At 35.4% G+C, this 22,812-nt stretch overlaps 1 protein-coding gene across 2 annotated transcripts in view; it reads left to right on the forward strand.

The window, feature by feature from the left end:
- Positions 1-22,812, forward strand: part of LOC145665758 (uncharacterized) — a 106,899-nt gene that overhangs the window by 11,228 nt on the left and 72,859 nt on the right. Inside the window, exons 1-3 of one of the 2 annotated variants that reach the window (XM_081732886.1) lie at positions 10,535-10,683; positions 14,418-14,570; positions 18,756-18,982. In XM_081732886.1, the coding sequence (XP_081589012.1) occupies positions 10,681-10,683; positions 14,418-14,570; positions 18,756-18,982 (383 nt within the window). In that variant the 5' untranslated portion in view covers positions 10,535-10,680. Of the gene's footprint in view, positions 1-10,534; positions 10,684-14,417; positions 14,571-18,755; positions 18,983-22,812 lie in introns of those variants that run through there. The other variant, XM_081732887.1, reaches the window with a different exon arrangement.

Consider the following 22,812-nt stretch of genomic DNA (forward strand, 5'->3'; position numbering starts at 1 on the left):
ACACAATACGAAAAAACAAATGCTGTTAAAATCCATACACATGACCCTTCCGGCACTCAACTCGGGGACTTCAAGCCGATGGTCTATCGCCGCAGACCGCTCGGCTTGGTATGAAGATGTACGTTGTATGATTGCGAATAGATCACGACAATATAAGAAACTTTAATCCAAAATGGCCACCCAAAAATCAACTTTTTTTAAAAAAACCACTAGCTAATCTGGGTGTACTGTCATGAGTTTGTTACACAAACGGGGCAACCACCATATAGTATCACACATCCCGCGGTTATGGGAACAGATTTGAACCATGGAGGTGAAGACTGGCTCCAAGCATTCTTTCGTCCGATGTGTCGTTCAGCTCCCATTACTATGGCACTTTAAGTAGAGCTTACTGTGCAGTAACATATAAAATTTCAATCAAATACTTTCCATTACTCAATAAAATTATTTGGTTCCGAGCTTTTTTTAAAAAAAAAAAATAATTGCAACAAATCTAAACATGCTAAAATGGAAAGTAGTTTTTTGATTGGTATGGGTTAACACTGTGAAACCTAAAGGCTGGAATATATGGAATCAAAGTGTACACACATATCTATCTCTCTATTTATCTATATACCGTATTTACGCGTGTATAACGCGTCCCCGTGTAAGCCGCGCACCCCCAATTTCTGGAACGTTAAAATTGAAAAATAAATGAATGAATAAATAAATAAACTCATGTAAGCAGCGCACACCAATTTTCTGAAAGAAAAAAAAGTACAATGTATTTTTCATCTTACTTTTAATCATTAAAATTGTTATACACAGAGACAATCCAACAATATTGTGATTATTAACAGAAATCACTCCCATGCCTAGCTTTTTTCGTCGCCGAGGAGCTGGAGCACGTATCACCATCGGACTAAATAAAGTCTTCGCTCCCATCGCTGGCATTGGAAATGCAGCATTTTTTAAAGCTGCGGACGACAAGATCCTCTGGAATTGAATTCCATGCTTCAATAATCCATTCGCACAAAAGGCGAAGTGCAGGTTTCTTAATTCGGCCAGTTGGCGTAGTTTCGTGTACTGCAGTTGCCATCCATTCAGTGTACAGTCGCCGCACGTAGTTCTTGAAAGGTCGGTTGATACAAAGAGGAAAGATGAGCTGCAACTTGTCATTTTATATTAAAACTTTTCTACTTTTGTAAAATTACTCACAATATTCCAGTATTAGGTTAATAAAAACTCCCCGTGATTTTAAATGCTTGGTGGCTCAGTCAATTCTACATTTCCTCGTGTATGCCGCGCACCCTGTTTTTTGACTTCGTTTTTGTGCAGAAAAGGTGCACGGCATACACGGATAAATATGGTATTTTTCCATCTCTCTCTCTCTGATACATATATATATATATATATATACAGACACTATAAAGCAAGTGGGTTGATAGTATACGGTAGTGTCGGGGATGGTGACACCTTTACATCGAACTATGCTTGTCGTGTAAACATTTTTTGACATTAGTGTCTTCATCGACGTACCTATGAGCATTTTACTGTATATTCGTGTATTGAAACTGGTGAAACAAATTTCAGTTTCAGAATGTAAAAAAAAAAAAAAAAAAAAAAAGCCAAGGTCGAAAAGCCTCAGACAACTGACAGCAGAGATATATTATCTTGTAAACTATTTGTCCTTGCCTTGTGAGTTTATTTGAATTTATTTTAAAGACCTTTAGGCAACTTTGGCCAAAGGGATGATGATGGGGAAATTAGTGGAATGAAGAAAGTATTTGGTCTAGGAATTAATTCGTGCGGTTGGTACGCACACATTGAAGCTGTAGTACAAACACAAAATACATAAATACCTTAAGAAAAATATTGTCCATCGCTAGCCACCACTTTCGCCCATATGTCAGGCAATGTACGGATTCCGTGGCGAAAGAAGTCCTCATCCTTGGAAGCGATCCAGTCAGAGACCCATGTTTCGATATCTTCTGAAGAAGTAAACCGCTGTCCAATCAAATCGTTGTTCATGCAATCGAACAAGTAGTAGTCCGAAGGAGCAACGTCTGGTGAATACGGCGGGTGGGGTAAAACTTCCCATCCGACATTTTCTAAATAGGTTTTGACCGGTTTTGCGACATGTGGGCGAGCGTTATCATGTTGAACAATAAGTTTATCATGTCTGTTCTCCCATTCTGGTCGTGTTCTGGCCAGAGCTTGCTTCAAACGCATTAATTGTCGTCGATAACGTTCTCCATTCATAGTTTCACCCGGTTGCAGCAGCTCATAGTACACCACACGTTTCATATCCCACCATATGCACAGCATAACCTTTGCACAGTGAATATCTCGTTTTGGTTATGATGGACCTGGTTCACCTGGTTTCACCCAGGCCTTTTTTAGTTTAGGGTTCTCGTAATGGATCCACTTCTTATCACCCGTAATAATTCGATGCAGAAACCCCTTTCTGCTCTGTCGTTGAAGCAGCAATTCGCAAATGGTTTTTCGTCTTTCAACGTCTCTGTCTTTCAATTCATGTGGAACCCAATGTGACATCTTTTAAATCATTCCCATGGCTTTCAAGCGTTTGGAGACTGTTGTTTGATCAACGCCTAATGCTGCTGCAAGTTGTTCCTGCGTTTGACACGAATCCTGCTCGAGCAATGCTGTCAATTCTTCGTCTTGAAATTTTTTTGGCTGTCCAGCTCGCTCTTGGTCTGCCAAGCCGAAATCACCACTTCTAAACCGTGCAAACCACTTCTGACACGTTCGCTCAGCTAGAGCATGGTCACCATACACTTCCACCAAAATACGATGACTTTCAGTCGCACTTTTCTGCATGTTAAAGTAATGCAGCAGGACACCCCGCAAAAACACTTTATCAGGCACAAATTGCGCCATGTTCACTTAACTACAAACTGGTGTTGTTGACGCTTTAATCCACTGCCCTATACTACGAACGATACGCGATGACAGGGGTTTGCAACACATGTGTGGATACACGGAACTGTGGGACGCTCCGTTCGATGCGCCATCTCTTGTCCACCCGCACGAATTAATTCCTAGACCAAATAGTAGAATACTAGACAACTTCGAGAAAACACACACATTCAAAAAATGAAATCTTTGAGTTTTACGTCCCACGGTTATGCCGGTTAGGCTAAAGGACACAGTGATGATGAGTAATAAATGAAATGGTGGAATGAAGAAAGTGGGAGGAAACGGGAAAACCCCGAGAAAACCCACGCACACGGTGTTTGTCCACCACAAAGTTCACTTGGCGGGGCTATGATCGAACCCGAGACCCCAAGCATCAGAGGTGAACGCTCTACCACTGAGCCACCGCGGTCCCCACACACATTCAATGTTTGTCCACCACAAAGCTCACATGGCGCTAACCGAGATCGAACCTACTACCACATACACTAGAGGTGAAGGCTTCACGGTGTAGCTACCGTGACATTTCTTGTCTTGTGTGTTCTGGGTAATAACTTAGTTGTATCTTGATTAGCATGGGGCAGCCTGCTACATTTTACTTTCGTTCCCATGGTATGCTGCTATATTTTTACGAGACAAAACGAGACAAACGAGACGAGACACGAGACGGAACGGGCACATTTTTTCGAGACGATACACGAGACGAGACATGCTTTGCACGAGACGGGACGAGACACCCTAAAGTCTCGTCTCGTCTCGTCTCGTGGCAACACTAGTAACAAGTAGTGACTATTTTCGTGAATACATGTATCATATAAAGATCTCTTAAAGTCTCATACTAAATTATTATTATTATTATTATTATTATTATTATTATTATTATTATTATTATTATTATTATTATTATTATTAATTATGTTACATATTACTTAAGATGCAAACTGTAGTTGCAGTATGGTAGAAGGAATATTGCCTAACTGATAGTTCTTATGAGAATTGTTAGGTTTCTAGAGGGGTGTTCCCACCTTGGGGAAGCAAAAATTACGTAAATTCCTCTTCCACTCTACAAATAAAGCACTGTTTAGCACATATAGCACTGGAAAAAATATTAAATTTTAAATCGGAAAGTAGAACTTTACATATTGTTTTTTCTGTGAAATAGATGATTGTTAAGCTTTACTGGAAAATATTTTTTGGTCAAAAACATTAACGTTGCAAAAAAAAAAAAAAAAAAAAGCAATGGAACAAATTAAGTTTTTTACACGAGCCAATACGAAAAGTTATTTCTAAAGGAAGCAGGGGTATGGCAGAAACATAGAAAATAAACATAAATCGAAACCTATCTTGAGCTAAGAGTCACAGAACAGTATATGTCAAAAATATTTAATTGATTTTGTCTTATGCCTAGAGGCTCTTACAAGGTCAGTACAATATTGTCTGTTAACGTGTAAGAAATGCCTGAAGGAAAGCAGAACAGAATACTACATCAGATCTTATCGCTTACTAAACAGCTCTGCAGTTCTCGCTTTAAGTCAACTTAAAGTGACACTTAAAGATTACGCAAACTATATTTCATATGCAACCATTATTATACATTTCATTTTCATATACTTGCTCTTTTGATAACAATACAGATTTCCTAATTAAATACAATGTATAGATAATTGTTGAGTTGAGTTGATTTTGAGTTTAGCGTTCCTTTCAGCAGCGAGGCTATATGAGACGGGACCTACTGGTTAACGTGGAACCCGAACCACATGAGCTCCCGCCGGGAATCGAACCAGGGTCTTCCACGCCAAAGGTATAGATAATTGTGTCTTACAGCAGTTAATACTCTTGCTATAAAGTATAAAATACCTAAACATTTGATGTAAATAAATGAGAAATATGAGATATTACAGATTAATGAAATTGCGATTTAATTTAATTTTAAGCTGTATACATACATGTATATGATTGTTCAAGTTGCTTTATCAAGATGCAGATTATGAATTATACTAATTTTTTCAATGAAATGAAATTCGATCTTTAAGTTTGTCGTTCCACGTTTATGTCGGCTAGGTAAAGGAGACTGTGATGATGAGAAATGAATGAAAATCGTGGAACGAAAAAAGTGGAAGGAAACGGGAGAACGCTGATAAAAACCACGCACACGGTGTTTCTCCATCATATATATATATATATATATATATATATATATATATATATATATATATATATATATATATATATATATATATATATCACTTTGTGCAAGCCGAGATAAAACCAGGAACCCCATGCACCAGAGGTGAACGCTCTACCACTAAGTCGCCGCTTCCCTATGAAAAAAACAATCATATTTATTCTCTCTCTCTCTCTCTCTCTCTCTCTCTCTCTCTCTCTGTATGTATGTATATATATAGGATTTGGAGTTTAACGTCTCTTTCAACAGCAAGGCTATGAAACATGTACATATTGATTAACGTAAAAACCGAACCACGTAAGCTCCCGCCGGGAATCAAAATCTGTTCTCATTATAAGAATGTTAACGTTCCTTATTTTAACATCTTCGTATAATTCGATGGACATGCCGAATAAATACGACTGAGCTTTGAAATGTGACAGTTCATCTGAGTTTTTTTTTCAAGCACTTCAAAATAGAACTTTATATTTTTTAAAAAGGCCATTTCTATATTGAAATAAAAAAAAATGAACTTACTGTACTCAGGCTCGAACCGCCGCTCTTTGTTTCTAGAAATTCAACAGCATTATTAAAAACACTTGACCACAGAGGCAACTTACGAAAATTTATTGTGATATTGCTAATAGAATCGCTCCAAGTGCAGGTTTACACTTGGAGTTTTAAATAGCCATTTTCTGTCTTTTTCAGTAATTTCAACTGAAGATATTGATTGATTTCGCATATTGGAACTTTGCGTGAAATGTGAATTCTGAATTGTGTGTTCATCTCAAAAATACATTATTTTCTGTTCTTTCAATTTCATGTATTTGTGAGTGTCCCTAATACCTGTGCAGTGTGTGCAGTCATTTTCCCCTCAAATTTCCCTTGGAATATTCTTCGCGTAATTATCTGACAGACTAGTTTCATAACAATCAAAGTTTTTTTGCTTATAATTTTCTTATTTTGCTTTATTTTTTCTCAAAAATCATAAATAATTATTCATTACTATACTGCTTTGTTAAGGAAAGCACAAAGAAGCGATAACATATTAAGAAAACTGAGTTATTAATAAAAATGTGGAAGTTACAGTATATGCGAACTTTTTATTGCGGATGACGACACAAATGTACGAAATATTCTTGCTTACTACAGAAATCAGTACGGACATCATTATCCGTATTCTACCTAGGCACTGCCCTTAGATGTTACATCATGGCGTTGCAGGATGTCTGATATCTAACATTCTTCCTTATATTACATGCATATATGTATGTTACATTCGTGAGCTATCTGTTATATACATCCATTTGTATGTGAGATCTTGACCGCCTACATTGTTTCATACGGAAAGTACGTACAGATGGAACACTTACACAAAAGTATTATAAAACATGCGTTTTCAGTTATACGTTTGCTGTACGTCCATAAACTACAGGATTTACAAACGTAACATACGATTTTGCGTACGTCACATACAATTTGTTTTCTCAATGTAATTGATGAAAGATTTTGATGGTATTTTATTCAAAGATAGACCTCAAACCGGGGAAGATTCCTATTATTTCGCTTTAGTGAATCAATTATTATGAGCTGAGATTGTTTGATTTTGAGTTTAGCGTCCCTTTCAGCTACGAGGCTGTATGAGACGTGGAACTATAGTTTAACGTGAGCTCCTGCCTGAAGTTGAATTCGGATATCCCATGCCAAAAGCGTACACTAACTGCTTAGTTACGAGGTTGTAAGGTGAGATAATTAATTACCAAAATATCCGTACAGTTCCTATCTTCAATAAATCTTAACGTCTTAATAACTGACAATTTGGCAACTCGTAGTCTAAAAATGAATTGTTGATGCGATGAACATTCTAACTAAAATTACCATTCGATTGAGATATTGAATTTGAAGTAAACTACCTAAATAGAACCAGCAGTGTTGCCAACAATTCAGCAGATCCCACCAGATCAAAGACCAGAATACTACTAAAAAGCTTTGGAAGCAACTAGAAATCCCACTAGACAAGAAAATGAAACACACACATAAAAAAGAAACACATTAAATTCACGCACTGGACCCTTTGGATCGTTTGGACTCCAGTCATCATAGTAAACATCTTAGTGCATATGTTGGTTGACGCAAACCGTGTAGAGGTTCCCATAATTAGAAAACTCTTAATAGGTATTCATTTATTGTAGCAGATGCTGAAAATAGAATGGAATAACAAACGCTAACGTTACACATGTCAAATGTGGTACGTCTCTTTCATATTTGATACACACTATTATTGTTTCCCAATAATACAAAGTATGGAGGGAAATGTAGGGATAAAAATTTACAAAATATTTCCTAACCGAATTTTAATTTTTCTTGAAGCTGGCATAGCCATTGCCACATGGGTCCAAGTCATCTCAAAAAATTCTTTGGTCTGTTGACAATGCACATTGAAACCTTGAAGTCCTTTGGCTACCCTACAAAGACTGAAAACTAAAAATTCTCTTACATCGTACGCACGGTTTTGACACTTTTTCCGCATCAGAAGCAAAAATCAAAGGTTATGCAGGTACTGCAGCTTTCCTAATTATTCTATTGAAACTTTCTATAATGTGTTGTATAGGTCAAAGAGGAGGCTTTCAGATATTGGTACGTTTATTCCAATATAGCCAATAAGAAGGAAATTGTAGTGATAAATGTTTTTTTTTTTTTCGAATTTTCAACTTAAAATCGGGAATTTAATTTTTTATGGCAGAAAACACTGCCACCAGACAGACGCAAACCATCATTAAATAAACTTCGGTATACTATTAATATGTCCTAGAAGTATCATGTCGATATCTAATAAACTAAGGATGTAATTTAAAAAATACCTTATTCTACCTAAGAAAATTACAATTTTCTCTCCACTTAGAGAACAAAGTCTACCGTAAACCTCAACCATAGCGAATAGAAGAAAAAGTGCGCTTTCTCTGGCTTTTAACCATTAGAAGCGGTGGACCTTCGCAATAATGGCGCTGCGATCGGGGTGTTTGAGAAGTAGCGGGTTTTTTTGTTTTGTATTATTTCCAGTGCTATTTGTTTCTAGTGAACATGTGTCTGTGTTCAAGTGCTTTTTATGGGTCTTCAGTGTGTGGTGCTTTTTTCTTTCTTTTTTTTCTTTTTTTTTTGTGTGTGTGTTGATCGTATTCTGTAAAATATGCCTACGTGTTTTGTTCCTGGTTGCCGGTCAGGTTATCGCGGCGTCAGCGAACATAAACACTTCTTTACACCTCCCAGGGACGAGGCATTATTTGATAAGTGGGTCAGTGCAATCCCACGGAAAGACAGGAAACTAACCAGTAACAGTAGGATCTGTGACTTACATTTCGCGAGAGAACTTATTATTAAAGCATATTCTTTCGTAATAAAAGGAGAAAAAGTTGAACTCGCGAGGGAAAAGTGGAAATTAATACCTGGCACGGTCCCACATATATTTCATAATCTTCCCAAATATTTAACCACCCCTATCAAATGTCGGAAGCCCTCAAAGAAAGGCAACTAGAAAACGTAGTAAAGAAGACCAAAGTAAGGGAATTAGACCTAGTGGGTTCTTTGATAAGTTCTAGATCCCCTCAAACTTCACCTGTTTTCTCTGTTGAAAACTAACGCTTCAGATGCTCGTAAGACAATTGTGTCTCTCAAAAGAGAAATTAAATATCTAAACCGAAAATTAGCTACAGCAAAGCGTAATTTATCCTCCGCTAGAGCAAGGATTAATTCTTTAGAGCGTCATTTTGGAATATTGAGATCCTTAAGCTGCGGTGACCATCCATCCACAATAGATTTTCTGCAATTACACTTGCTGCAGTATATATATGTTTCTACTAAGCAAGCATTAACATTAAAATGAAATTGTGAGTCAAAAAGTGAAGCTCCTCTTACGTCTTTCGTCAATCAAATGCGTCTTTTAGCCAATGAAATAGAACAAATAAACAAATCTACTAAATCTGCAGTTAAAGCTTCCATGAAAAAAAATTGTTTTCGGACAACACGGAACACAGTTCCTTCACTGGGAAAGTGGAGTAATAGAAGGTGAAGGAAACGGTGCTGTTAAGTCGTGCTTGGTCTATCACTTACTTGGCTATAATATTAAACACTCTTCAAAATTCATCTCGTGCGTACTTTTCAACAGATCCCTCCGCAGTGAAACTCAGTTGTTCAAATTGGTCTAAAAAAAATAGGTATCCATTTCTGACAAATCCTAAGCAAATCAATCTAAAAAGAAGTTAAAATTGAAAAAACTAAAAATTCGAAATTCGAAAATTCTCGAATTACTTTGGACTCAAATTTGAGAGGGAAATTTGACACTCTGGAAAAAAGATACCATAAGGATAAACTATGGTCCAACCATATATGGACCATGGAAAAAATCACCCCGATATCTTAATTAGTGTTCACACAGCAGAGGATTAAGTAAGTGACACATTCGTGTGCGTCACTTTCCCGATCATGTCTCGAAAGGGTTAAGGTCAAACTTTAATTTGCTTACATCAAGCGAGATTTTCAAAAAGAATTACATAATTTGGCTATATTAGTGATGTGATATCTCTAGATAATGTTAGAATAGTTTACAGTTGTTTGTCGAAAAAAGCGAAGAGTGATCTATGAGCAAGATCAGTTCCTTATTAAAAATCATTAGATTTCCATTGAAAAAGTTCATAACTTACTACACCACTAACTACACTACACCCACTACCACTTACTACATAACCCACTAACAAAAAAGACTAAAAAAATCCCCATCCAACATTCAAACCCTCAGATTTGGTGGGAGAACCACATTGAGAAATAGAGCATATCCAGTATGGCGTTGAATTCGTTGTATATACAAAAGAAGAGGGATGATTCCTGAGGTTTAAAAAAAAGTTTCAACAAACATAGGACGATAAGCACGTCGTTTACGTATTAAGGATTCAAAAAGACTGCCGAAAACGTGGGGAAACAAGCTTTAGAGTTAAATATTGCACGAACTACCGAGCATAGACGTGATACGGCATGATATTGTCCTGCTGTATCCAAATTTGCAGTTTTCAGATTTGTGCAATGACGGCGCAAGGGATTCCCGGCCATTTTATGACGTAAATTATGTGAACAAGAGCATGTAGAACACGTCTCACTGCCTAGAAATAACACTACATGGCAGGTAATATTCATACACGCAGATAAAAGATAGAGGATGAAGTAATAATCATTGTACATGGTTGCATACCTCCTCAAAAAGTACTAGTAAAGACGTTGTATACAAACAGTCTCAACTTGAATGATTTCCAAACAGCACTAATGTCAAAGCATATTAATTACTTAAGGACATTGCACTTTGTATCTGCTGAAAACTTAACAAGACAAAGGATATTTTGAAGTATACACAAGAAAGTTTTGTTTATCCTGTTTTGGATGTTCGTCTATTTCTTCATTTTTGTATTTGTATTCAAATGTTAATGTGACACTTTCCTTTGATATGTGAGTACTTTACTCTTAAAGACTCAGGAGTTGATAACAGAACAACATAACTACAAAACGTACACAGTTTGCAGATGCTTAAGAATGTAACTGGTTCATTCCTGTGCTAAATGGTAAGTAATTAGTTATGAATCCAGTAAATAATTTAAATTTGTATACAATTTTTGATTGCCTCGTTTATCTTACATGTTGTTTAACGTCTTAGTATTTCTTGGCAAGAAGGTGTGGAAACAATATTCGAAGATGTTTGATGTAGTTTCATAAGTTAATAAAACTCACATAGAAAAATCCATATAGGGTCTACTCCAGTTCATGTAGATAGGAGTAATTAAGTAATAAATATTTTAAGTATCAAGTAAGATTCACAATCATTTAAATTTTTAAATCAATTATGGCCAAACACCAACCCAAAATGATCTTTAGGAACTGAACTGCACTAGGAGTGCGGTTTGATCATCACCAAGAACATAATAATCAACTTATTTTTAAAATTATCAGTAGTGTTTCGACATATTATCTATACCTAGAGACTATAAATCTTAAAAATGGCGTCGGTTCTGTTTCTTTAGTTTAATTTATTTCTTATATTGAAATCATGTGTATAATGCATCAAATGCCAACACTAGTTTGTTAGAAAGGACAAGTCGCACCATCACATTTAGTACAGCTTGGGTACGTTTTTTGTTATATTAATGTTTTCTCATCTTTTTTCCTTATGAGCAAAAAAGAACGCTTAAAAGCACGTAAATAACTATAATTGTTAAAATGGATTAATTGTGCTGTTAATCCATGATAACTCTGTAATTTGAAGTAGAAGTTCATACACAAGTTGATCTGTTTTCATTCGAACAACTTGCTGACAACGAATCAAACCGGGTTTCACAGTGCAACAAAATTATACACACATGTGTACGAGTCTCTCAGCTGTTTTGTAGCAGAATGGGGTGTTGTGTGCAAAATAACACACCTAACCTAACCTAACCTAACCTAACCTTTCTGTACTTGCAGCATAGCATAAATTTATCAATAACACAGCATAGCACACCAAAACGTTATTTCCTTTAAGTATTATACTATTAATTTAAATTCGTATAGTAGCCAACCTATTATTATTATTATTATTATTATTATTATTATTATTATTATTATTATTATTATTATTATTATTATTATTATTATTATTATTATTGAATAGAAATCGAATTGTGCCTTTATTAATAAATTATAAATTAAAAAATATTAATCTTAAGGGTCAGTGGTGTGATATTGTTTTAAATGTATATGACCCAAGAGAAAATAAAGATGACGATATAAAAGACAGTTTATATGAAGTAGAGCGGGTGTTTGACCCAACTTCTGCGATACGATGTGAAAATTCTATTAAAGGATTTCAATGTGAAGGTAGTTACGCGAGAATATTTTCAAATCAATTATATGGAATGAAAGTCCTGCATAAGGAAAGTAATGACAACGAATTTAGAATCATGAACTTTGCAACATCCAAAACCTTAATGTGAAGTGTATAAAATTCCCATATCGCGACGTTCATAAATATACTTAGACCTCACCAGATGGAAAAAACATAAAATCAAATTGATTACGTTTTAATAGATAGAAGAAGACGGTCTAGCATAAATGATGTTCGGTCGTTCGGAGGAGCTTATTGTGACATTGATCACTACCATGTTGCAGCGGTAATAAGAGAGGTATCATCGTTGATTAAAGGAAATAACATCTGAAAATGGAGAGGTTTAATTTAAAGAAGTTAGAGGAGAGCCAGATGAGAAGGAATACCAGATTGAAGTGTCGAATAGATTCTTGGTTTTAGAAGCTTCGGAGTGCACTAGTGTTGAAGATACTTGGGTTAGAGTTAGGTTCAGCAACTTCAGCAAAAGGAAAATTGGGGCACGCTGAAATATGGTAACAAACCATGGTTCGACCAGGAATTCACTAAACTAGTGCAGAAGACAAAACATGCAAAACTGCCAAAATCAAAACGATATAACTGCACAAAATTTCGCTGACATCAGGCTGGAAATTTCTAAAACTTAGAACAAACATGAATTTTGAAAGCTAAAATTAATGAACATGAAGATAATAGTAAAAACAGAAATATTCGGGACATGAATAATGGCATAAACGATTTTAAGAAAAGCTATCAATCTCGTATTTATATATCGAGGCATTTCACTTCTGTCAACATCCTATAAAATCATCTCAAACATCCTGTTAGCAAGATTGATCCTATACGCAAATGAAATTATCGGAGATTATCAGTGCGGATTTAATGAAATCGCTGAACAATAAACCAGATATTTTACCATTCATCAAATATTCGAAAAGAAATGATAATACAATACTCTGATACATCAACTATTTATTTACTTTAGATAGGACTACAACTCGGTTAGGAGGGAAACATTGTTCAACATTCTTACAGAATTTGGAATACCGAAAAAGATACCGGTAGTCAGATTAATTAAGATGTTTAAATGAATCCTAGAATAAGGCCCGAGTAGGAAAATTCTTGTTCACCAGCTTCCATGTCGAGAATGGCCGGGAGATGCGTTGTCGGCATTATTATTCAACTTCGTTCTGGAAACGTTATAAGGAAAATCAAAGATAGCAAACAGGCCCTAGTGTTGAATGGTATTCACCAAGTCATGGAGTATGCTGAAGATGTAAATAAAACAGGGCACAGTGGCGTATCGGGCTCAATCCCCCACCCCCGAAATAACTTTGTTATATGGAAAACTGCATTAAAATTTGTTGGCACCAAAAGCAAAAATATAAGTGCTTATTCACGTGATGTGCATAGCTCCTTCCGAAACAAGATCCTAAATACCCACTGACAGGGCATGTTAGGAGAATAATAGAAAGCAATGCAGAGGTCTTATTAAACGGTTGTAGTGACAGAATTTAGAAGTAAATGCAAAGAAAACTAAACACATGGAGATCGTAATATTGCAAATTATGAATGGATCAAAATTTCAAATAATACTTTTGACAAAGTAGATACTTTCAAATATCTAGGATCAATGACAACAGATGTAAAGCATATCCACGAAGAAATTAATTGTCAACTGAAAGAAGGAAATTCCTGTTATTATTCAGTTCAAAATCTTTTATCGTCTCGGATTCTTTCAAGGTATTTGAAGCTTAAAATATATAAAACGATAATCATCTGTGATGTGCTGTGTGGTTGCGAAACATGGTCACTTATTCTGACTGAAGAACGTAGACAAAGTATTTGAGAAAAAAAATCCTGAGACGAATATTCGAAATCAAGAGAAACAGGAATGGTGAATGGCGGAAACTTTATAACGAGGAACTGCATAGTTTACACCGTTTATCAAATATTGTTAGCTTCATCAAATCTAGGAGGTTCTGGTGGGCAGGTCACGTCGACAGAATGGAAGAAAGTAGGAACGCTTTCAAAGTTTTAGCTGGAAATCCAATCGGAAAATGACCATTAGAAGACCTAGGTGCAGATGGGAGACAATATTAAGATTGACCTCGTATGAATAGGAATACAAAGTAGAAACTGGATCTAGTTGGCTAAGGACAGAAGTTCAGATATAGCCATTATGAACGCAGCATTTAACCTACGGATTACATATGCCATAGAGTTAGTTAGTACTTGTTCAATATTTAATTTAACACCTCTTTGTAATTACGGATGTAGTTTACGCCTACTTCTTCGCTCTTCATGCTTCGCCAGCGGAGGCAGGTTGGGAATCACTGATTTAAAACATTAGAATGTAAGTAGATTTAATTGTTCAGCAGTAGGTGTATATTTCGATTTGGTTTGAACTTACTCTGAATTTTTGCTTTCTTTAATTTCCAGATTCCTCTATCATCCATGGATACAAGGTTTCATCTTACTGTCTTGATTTATTTAATAACCTTATCATCGATAGGAGATCAAGAGATTAAGCACGAGGCACATTTATCCAGAAAGAAACGGTTTCTAGAGTTTCCGGAAGGAACAGCGATCACTGTAAGTTAATATGCAATACTAAACAGAAATCAAAGAATTTCTTTGAAGAATATCATATATTCAGTAACATTTTTTTCAGACAACATATTTCAAATATTGAAGAAAAAAGGTTCTGAAGCTGTATCATACACTTCGTTGTGTCAATGAAATATTTTTGTTCTTTCAATTTTAAAATAAATTTTAATATATACTTATAACAGATATCAATGTCAAGTGTACTCCATACGAGAGAGATTGTTTGTATTCCTGTTATTTTCTCAACTAACATTGAAAGCAGACGTTTTAGTAGATTTCTACTTTATCCAATTTTAGTGCAAAGGTTAGAGTGGAAAGAAATATATTCTTGAGGCGTTTATTGATTGCAGAAAACCACATCTCACTATCTGCTGTCGTTTCTACTGTATAGTGATTAACGTTAAAAGTGGAAGTGGTTGCTTTCTGCCAATGATTTGATTAGTTGTTTTGAATAGAGGGTTAAGGAATACGGTACATTTCTTAGAATGTTATAGAAAGAAAAACACTTCTCACCATCTATTACCGTTTCTGCTCTATGCTGATCAAAGTTGAAACCTGAAATGTTTAATTTGTACCACTTTCTGTTTGAATATCAGCTCCATCTACGAGCTCGATTTCCAACTTTTGACCTTTTACATCCTGGTCAAAATTGATGGAGATCCATCAAATAGTTCTTGAGTTTCTTTTTGTCTCCTGGATGGATGAACACACGGACAGACAGGATAATGCACATAAAGGAGTTTTGGTAAACCAACCTCCTTAAAAATGGATGTACCCCCTCTATGTATGTGTACTGTTACGGTATGCATGTATGTAGCAGCATGAGTTTGCAACACCACTTCGTACACATATAAAATCTTAAAATAATAATAATACTGTGAGGGCAAGACATTCCTAGGGGTGGAAAGGGCTGACATGTAAAAAAAAAATTGAGATCGACCGAGATTACTGTCCGCTCCATAGTTTTAGGGGTCGCTGAGATAAATAGAGACATTTCCGATACGGCTTAAGTCCAAATTCAGTCCTTATCGGAATGGAATGACATCCTGGAGGTAGGAATAGGAAGAAATTGACGTAAAACTAATAGGAAACCGACCGATATTACTATCGAATACATTGTTTTAGGTGTTGCTGAGATGAATAGTGAAACTGTCGATTCAATTTAAGATCAAATTCAGCCCACATGGACAGAAGGTCTGAAATCATGGTTAAAAAGTAAAATGTTCAAAAATGACCGACATAAATGACTGTTCGATAAACGCTTAAATTTCCAAACTTTTTTTTTAATTATCTGGTATAGTCCGCGAGCAATTGTAAATATATATATCAAGTCCCGTGGGCTACTTGATGATACAAGTGTAGGAAATATCGTAATCTCTTCCTTGTGTGGTGTAGAATAGAACATTTGTGGTAATAAACCAAACTTTTGCCAGGATTCCCAAAAATAAGATGTCGGTCAAAATGCCTGAAAATAATAATAAAAAAAGAAATTGTAGCTGGTGTATTTGAAAGATTTTAAGGTTAGAGATTGAAAAAAAAATCATAGAAATGTTTAAGGTTCACATAGAAAGATATTCAAAATGTGTCAGAAATGGCGTCTTGAGAATCAATATTGCGTACATTAAATTATGAGGTGTCAAACTACACGTTTCTTAAGGTTTAGGATTCAAATGTGTACTCAGAAATGATATCCAGGCCTTACTTCTACTCAGGCCGGTAGCCAGCCCAAAAATGTAGGGGGGAACGGTAGAAGTTAGGGGGGCGATCCAACTATATTATAGTTTTTCACCGTATTATAGTTCATTTGCAAGCCTACCGTGAAAATTTTAGAGGGGCAATGAAAATTTAGGGGGCCCTAGACCCCCTGGATACGGGCTTGCTTCTACTTTTGGAAAGCACAATTTTGCTTTTAGTTCTTTGATAAGGGATAGAGATAAATGACCGTTAAAACAAAACTATTGCTAGTTATTTAAGAACAATGTATCGAGTTCAGATTACATATTCAGCACAGATTAAACACTTTTCATCACTTTCAAAAATTATCTTGGTATTCCTCTTTATACATATCATTGTCACAAAATTGAGGGTCTTCACCACACTGACATTTCTGTACATTCCATTTTATTCATTCCACAAGTACAGTTTACGATACAACTTGTTACGTATACCACAGCTGATCAACTCTTTAATAGAAGATTGGAGCTGTAGATTTCTTGCATGATGTGGATTCAAAATAATCATTTCTTTTTTCTTAGGTGTGTTCTGAAGGAGGGGTTAGTGTTGGGTCTCGTATCAAATTCTGTTGTCAGCTAATAGCCTGCAAATTAGCTTTTTGGATTGCTGGATGAAAGGCTGCCCTGGTTGGTGGTAAAAGCTCTCACGTAAAGCTGGTCCCCATCATTTCGGCACATTTTAAAACCCAGTTCAAGATGTGCTTTCAAAATCAATAATTATTTTTTTAAAATGCGCTATCACGGAAAGCTCCAAAATAAAGGGCTTTTGTGGCTGGGGACAGAATCACGCTCAGCCCGCTATCACAATTAATTGATTTCCAACCTACTCCCTAAAAGTGTGCTAATAGTGTGTTCTTCGATAAAAATATTAATTAAAAATGTGCTATCACCCAAACTCCCAAAAAAAGGGATTTTTCGAGGGTTATTTTCCACTTCGACACATTTTTCAAAACCGAATCCCCAAATATGTGCTATTCAAAATTAATAATTACAAAAAATAAAGAAAAGAAAAAATAAAATGTCCTATTACGAAAAGCCCCTGAACTAAGTGCTTCTAGTTAGTGTGATTTTCTTTTAATGATTAAGATTAGTGTGACACACAGACTGAGGTATTTGACTGTTTATTATTACGATTTAAGTATTTTCCCTTCGGATTTTCTTGCGAGTTTATTTCTCACTTTAAACTTTACAACTTTTTAATACCTGGCCTTCCCCTAACTAGGTATTTCAATTGGAAATTCATTTTATGCGCTACAAGATGCGATTTAATAAGATATCAACCCACATAGAACGTTCGCATCTCCGTTCATCGAATGAAGATTTCTTGGTCTTGTGACAAATTGATGACTTGATATTTTGTAGCCCCCTTTGTTCTAATATTTTTTTCAGATTACGATATTTTAAGGTTGAGGTCTAATTGCAGCAATATATGTATAAAGAAAAATTTAGAGTTCTTTGCGTTAATTGATGACTCGTGATTCGAGAATTGAGTTTCTAATTGAAATTATAGAATTCAGTTTTTAAACTGTCCTGTATACTACTAACTACTACAACTGCTGCTAATAAAATAATAATAATAATAATAATAATAGATTTTCATTTCACAGTATGGAACTATGGTAGATTTTTAAACTACGCGCATTCAACACTCAAAGTAATAGTATATCTATAACTACTGGTTGCAATAGAGGTAAAAGATTAAAGATACTAAATCCTCGGACACAAAATCCATGTCAAAAAGCCATTACTCACTATCTCTTACTGATTTTGCTCTATGAAGATTAATGATGAAACCGAAAGTGTTAATTGACGTTTATCGCTTACGCTTCCAGTTACATTAGAATTAGAGAGGACATATTCTTGCGGTACTGAGTCTATATCTGAAAACTGATTGTCGATATATATATCCGTTTTATCCATTATGCAATCAGTGTTCTAACGGGATAAAAGTCACAGAAGTAGAGACAAAACTCATTTTCAGATTGGTGAACTTGTGTCAAAAAATGGGTGTTCGATATCTCTTACCATTTTTGTTTTATGGACAAAAGCATTGAAAACGAAATTGCTAATAAATTTTAACCACTTTCGGTTTTAGTAGAACGTTGTAGCTGGTGATAGTATGCTATCTTGAGACGCTGAGTCGATTTCTCCTTTCCTTGAAAAAAATGTTTCCCTTGAAGCTATCTTTTACTGTTTTTGTTCTATGGCGGTAAACGTTGAAACCGGAAATAGATTTCTACCATTTCCGGTTTGAATAGAGAGTTAATACAAGAGTTCGTAATTTGTATACAAATGTTACATCATTGTAATTTCCTGTGTAGATAAATTAATTAATGAATCTAATTTATTGAATTTTTAAAGTATTATTTAAGGGTTAACTCGACTAAATCTAGTTGTTTCACAAAATGTGAATAAATTGTGCTTATTTTGTCCTTAGGTAGAATGTGGACTAGAAATTCCACTTCATGTGCCAGAGTCTGTGGCCCTGACAGTTGGTTTTGAGGTGGACTTTGAATTATCAGAAAACGACAAAAATGATGGTGAAGATTCACCCAAGACTAATGAAGAAGGTGAAACTATTTTACAAAAATCAAAGGAAGATTTGAAAACAATAAATACAGATCGAATGGCCATATACCAAAAAATAGAGAAAACATTGGATAGGTGAGTTACGGAATTATCTATCTGCAAATCTAATATAAAAATTGTTAAGTTCTATAATGGGATTATTTCCAAACTACCCTCTATTAATGTTTCGAGCATAGCTGCAGTATATTCTTTTTAAAAATTTAACAAAAGAATCTACTTTTCTTTCGGTATAGGCTAAGTTAAGCCATCATAGTGTATTTATAGTATTGGATTGAAAAGTTACTTAGTATATTTTCGTATGTATCTGAACCAAGGCCTATCTTATATTTTCTTACGACTGTGAATTTCGCCAAATAATGATTCAAAATAAATATGCTGTCTAAAATTTATATTGTCTATGATATTATTTGCTGCTGATTGCTTGCCTATGCGATTTGCAACTATGAGTTTTATGTTTTATTAAAGTGAACATATTTGTCTTGCCTAAAAATTTGATCATGTTTGTAACATATTTCTGCAGTATAGTTTGTATCACAAAATTGACTGAGCACTTTTGTACGCTACAGATTTCATTATGTCAATAATTTGTAACGAAAGGTTTTTCATTTTCACTTTGTAGGGAACTAACATAAGAACAATGTTAAACTAAATTTGTGCATACCTGCAAAAGTGCCTCACAGATTATACTTACACAGGAGGGTTCCACAAGTTGTCGCTAAAATCTGATTGCCACTTAGCACATCTGATAGAACATCATGAGAAATGAACTTGAGCAAAATTTAAGGTGCTATGGACCAGAAGGATAGGACCTACTGAGCTTCAAAATTTGAATGTTCAAAAAAATTATATCATGGAATTATGTACGTTTAAAGTAAATATCTTGAACACCGTTAAAGCAATCAAAACAAAAGTTGCACAATATAATGAGAACAAAATGCCCTATCGAAAACCACAAACAGTGTTGCCATAGGTGAAGCAGTATTGCCAACTCAGCATACAAATATTTTGTTTGAGATAGCACCATGTACAAATATGCACTGATTTAAAATGCACTGTTATAACAAAACATACTCGGTGGTAGCTCGGTGGTAGAGCGTTAATTTCCGGTGCTTGGGACCCTGGTTCGATCCCCGCTCGCGCTGTGTGGACTTTGTGGTGGACAAACACCATGATCGTGGGTTTTCTCGGGGGTTCTCCCGTTTCCTCCCACTTTCTTCATTCCACCATTTCATTCATTTCTCATCGTCACCGTCTCCTTTAGCCTAACCGGTATAAACGTGGGACGTAAAACTTAAAGATTCCATTTCATTTCTTTGAAACTATGTATACGTGTGAGCTCATGCTGGTTTTGTCACCTACGTTTCCATACGTGAAAAAAAAATTCCAATGAAAGGAAAGACAGCGAAGATAGTTTTCGCATCCATTGTAGAATGAAGACAAAGGAGAAGGAACAATAAATATGAATGTAATTGCATTGGAAATTCAGGTATATTCCTTCAGAAGAAATTTGGTAGGGGTATTCATGTTAGCTCTGTGAAAAGGCGCGGGAATTCTAATTGTACGATTGTGAGTCTATTCCTGGTTAGAAGAAACTATTTAGTATGTAATGATGTATTCATCAATGCATAAATAGTTAAATAATTAATTTCATGCAAATAAACGAGTTTTACATTATTCATGCAATCGTTTGAAGACATAAGTGATTAATATGTTTAAAATATAATATCTGAGATGTGGTGAATATTAAAGAACGTCAGTATATATGTGAATGTTAAATACAAATTATGTAAATTGTGTAATAGCAATGTATAAGTGTGTGCAGTGTATTTGTCTGCAGCTATATGTTATACAGTAGTTACTTCTCAGTATTCTCATTACAGCGTGGGATTTACGTTCTTGAAATATAGTCAAAGGTATAAAAAACATTCAGGTTTAAACATAGAATATTCAAAATCTGACCGTGGTTGCACACATCGAGTTCACTATCCCCTAAACCATCTCCACAGCAAATTCACCATTACCGCTAGCAACTTTAAGAGATAAATTGTGGTTTATTAAGGAAGGCAGAACTTCTTCCCATAGGTTTTTAGTTCAATGCGGTAAAATACCTTTTAATATAGAAGTGGTAAGGTTTTAGCCGCACCCTCTCTTTCTCTCTCTCTTTCGCTTTCTCTCTATTATCTTTATATGTATAAGAATGTACGTATGTATGAATGTGTGTATGTGTTCCAGCATAACTTTGGAACACCTGAAGCAATATTAACCTGATTTTGTACCTTCCGCATCAAAAAATTGTGACAGCTAACGCCGAGCAGTTAGGCCACCCAATATACACCTTCGTATCCCATAACCGCGTCAGGTCAAGAGACCCCCTCTCTCTCCTTCTTTCTTCTCTCCCATACTAAAATTAGCTAACAACATGAGCGCAATTCTAATTTCAAACTACACATGTATTAGTTTCGATAAAATAAAATAACAAAACTGAGACGAAACAAAATGAAATGAAATGAAATCTTTGAGTTTTACGTCCCACGGTTATGCCGGTTAGGCTAAAGGAGACGGTGAAGATGAGTAATGAATGAAATGATGGAACGAAGAAAGTGGGAGGAAACGGGAGAACCCCGAGAAAACCCACGCACACGGTGTTTGTCCACCACAAAGTTCACTTGGCGGGGGCTTGAGACGAAACAAGATTCATAGGTTGATGTAGGGAGAAACTGGAACACACACAATGAAAAATTGAAACCAGTGAATATCTATTACACAGAAATTCAGAAAGGGAGAGGGAGAGAGAGAGGAGAGGAGAGGAAAAGAAGAAAGAGAAAAGGGAGAACAGATAAAACTGTGGAATTCAAACGTAGTAAGAAAAAAGCCTAACATTATAAAGTTCCGTTTCTAGAAATCCAACAGTAATATAGAAATAACGTTTTTTTTTTTTTTTACATATTTTCAATACTATTCGAATATATAGAGGATGCTTTAAACATTCATTATGTCACTTTCATAATGGATAGCATACTTAATTTCCAGTAGAACTGTATATCTCAGAGACACATCTACGATAATGACAAAAGTTTAACATACATGCTTTGTTTCCGTATGGTTCGATTGCAAATTCGGTAGTTTTCATTGGACGTACTGATTCAAAATACATTCTAACACACCCAGTAGATAGCGTTGGTCATATCCTCCCTTTCAGACCACTAAAGCAAACTGAACAAAAAAAAAAAAAAAAAAAAAAACGGAACGAAAAGAAAAAGAAAAAAGAATGAGAAAATTGAAGAGTGCTAATTTTATTGCTAAATTTCTATCAGAAATACCCTATATTAAAAGTCCAAACTGTATCGTAATGAAAAGTTGCAAATGTTTGAAAGAAGAAGTTTATGTTCCTCATAGATGTAGCATGTTTCGAATTTCAACGTGAACAAAACACACTGAATTATAGGATGGAAACAAATTTTCTGTCCAACTAGTATAAATAAAATTTTGTTTTCAAATAACCAAAGAGGTTACTATTTTCTAGTCTTTTCCGAAGTTGTATCTGTTCCAAACACCCAACATTGATTTAATCTCTTCCGGATATAACGTAATTTGCACAGATAGAATGAACACGCTAAGAGCTCAAACGGATCATCGTATCAGTCGGATGATGTTGGTTAGGTTATAGATCACCACTGGGTCGAGGATTCAAATCCGTAGTGACCCGGTAATTCGACTGAGACTCGGTAACCCAGACGATAAAAAATAGATTTTTCTTATTCTCTTGCGTTTAAACAGTATTTTTGTCAGGGATGACCAGGACTGGTTATGTTATCCCCAGAGCACGAAAAACGCAACGCCGAAGTTCCCAGTTAATTAGATTCTCCAAACGAGGTATATCGCGCTCTTGCTCCGTCTTAACTTTA

The sequence above is a fragment of the Thermobia domestica genome, chromosome 12 (genome assembly GCF_964235325.1).
Source record: "Thermobia domestica chromosome 12, izTheDome1.hap1.1, whole genome shotgun sequence".
Taxonomy (NCBI): Eukaryota; Metazoa; Arthropoda; class Insecta; order Zygentoma; family Lepismatidae; genus Thermobia; species Thermobia domestica.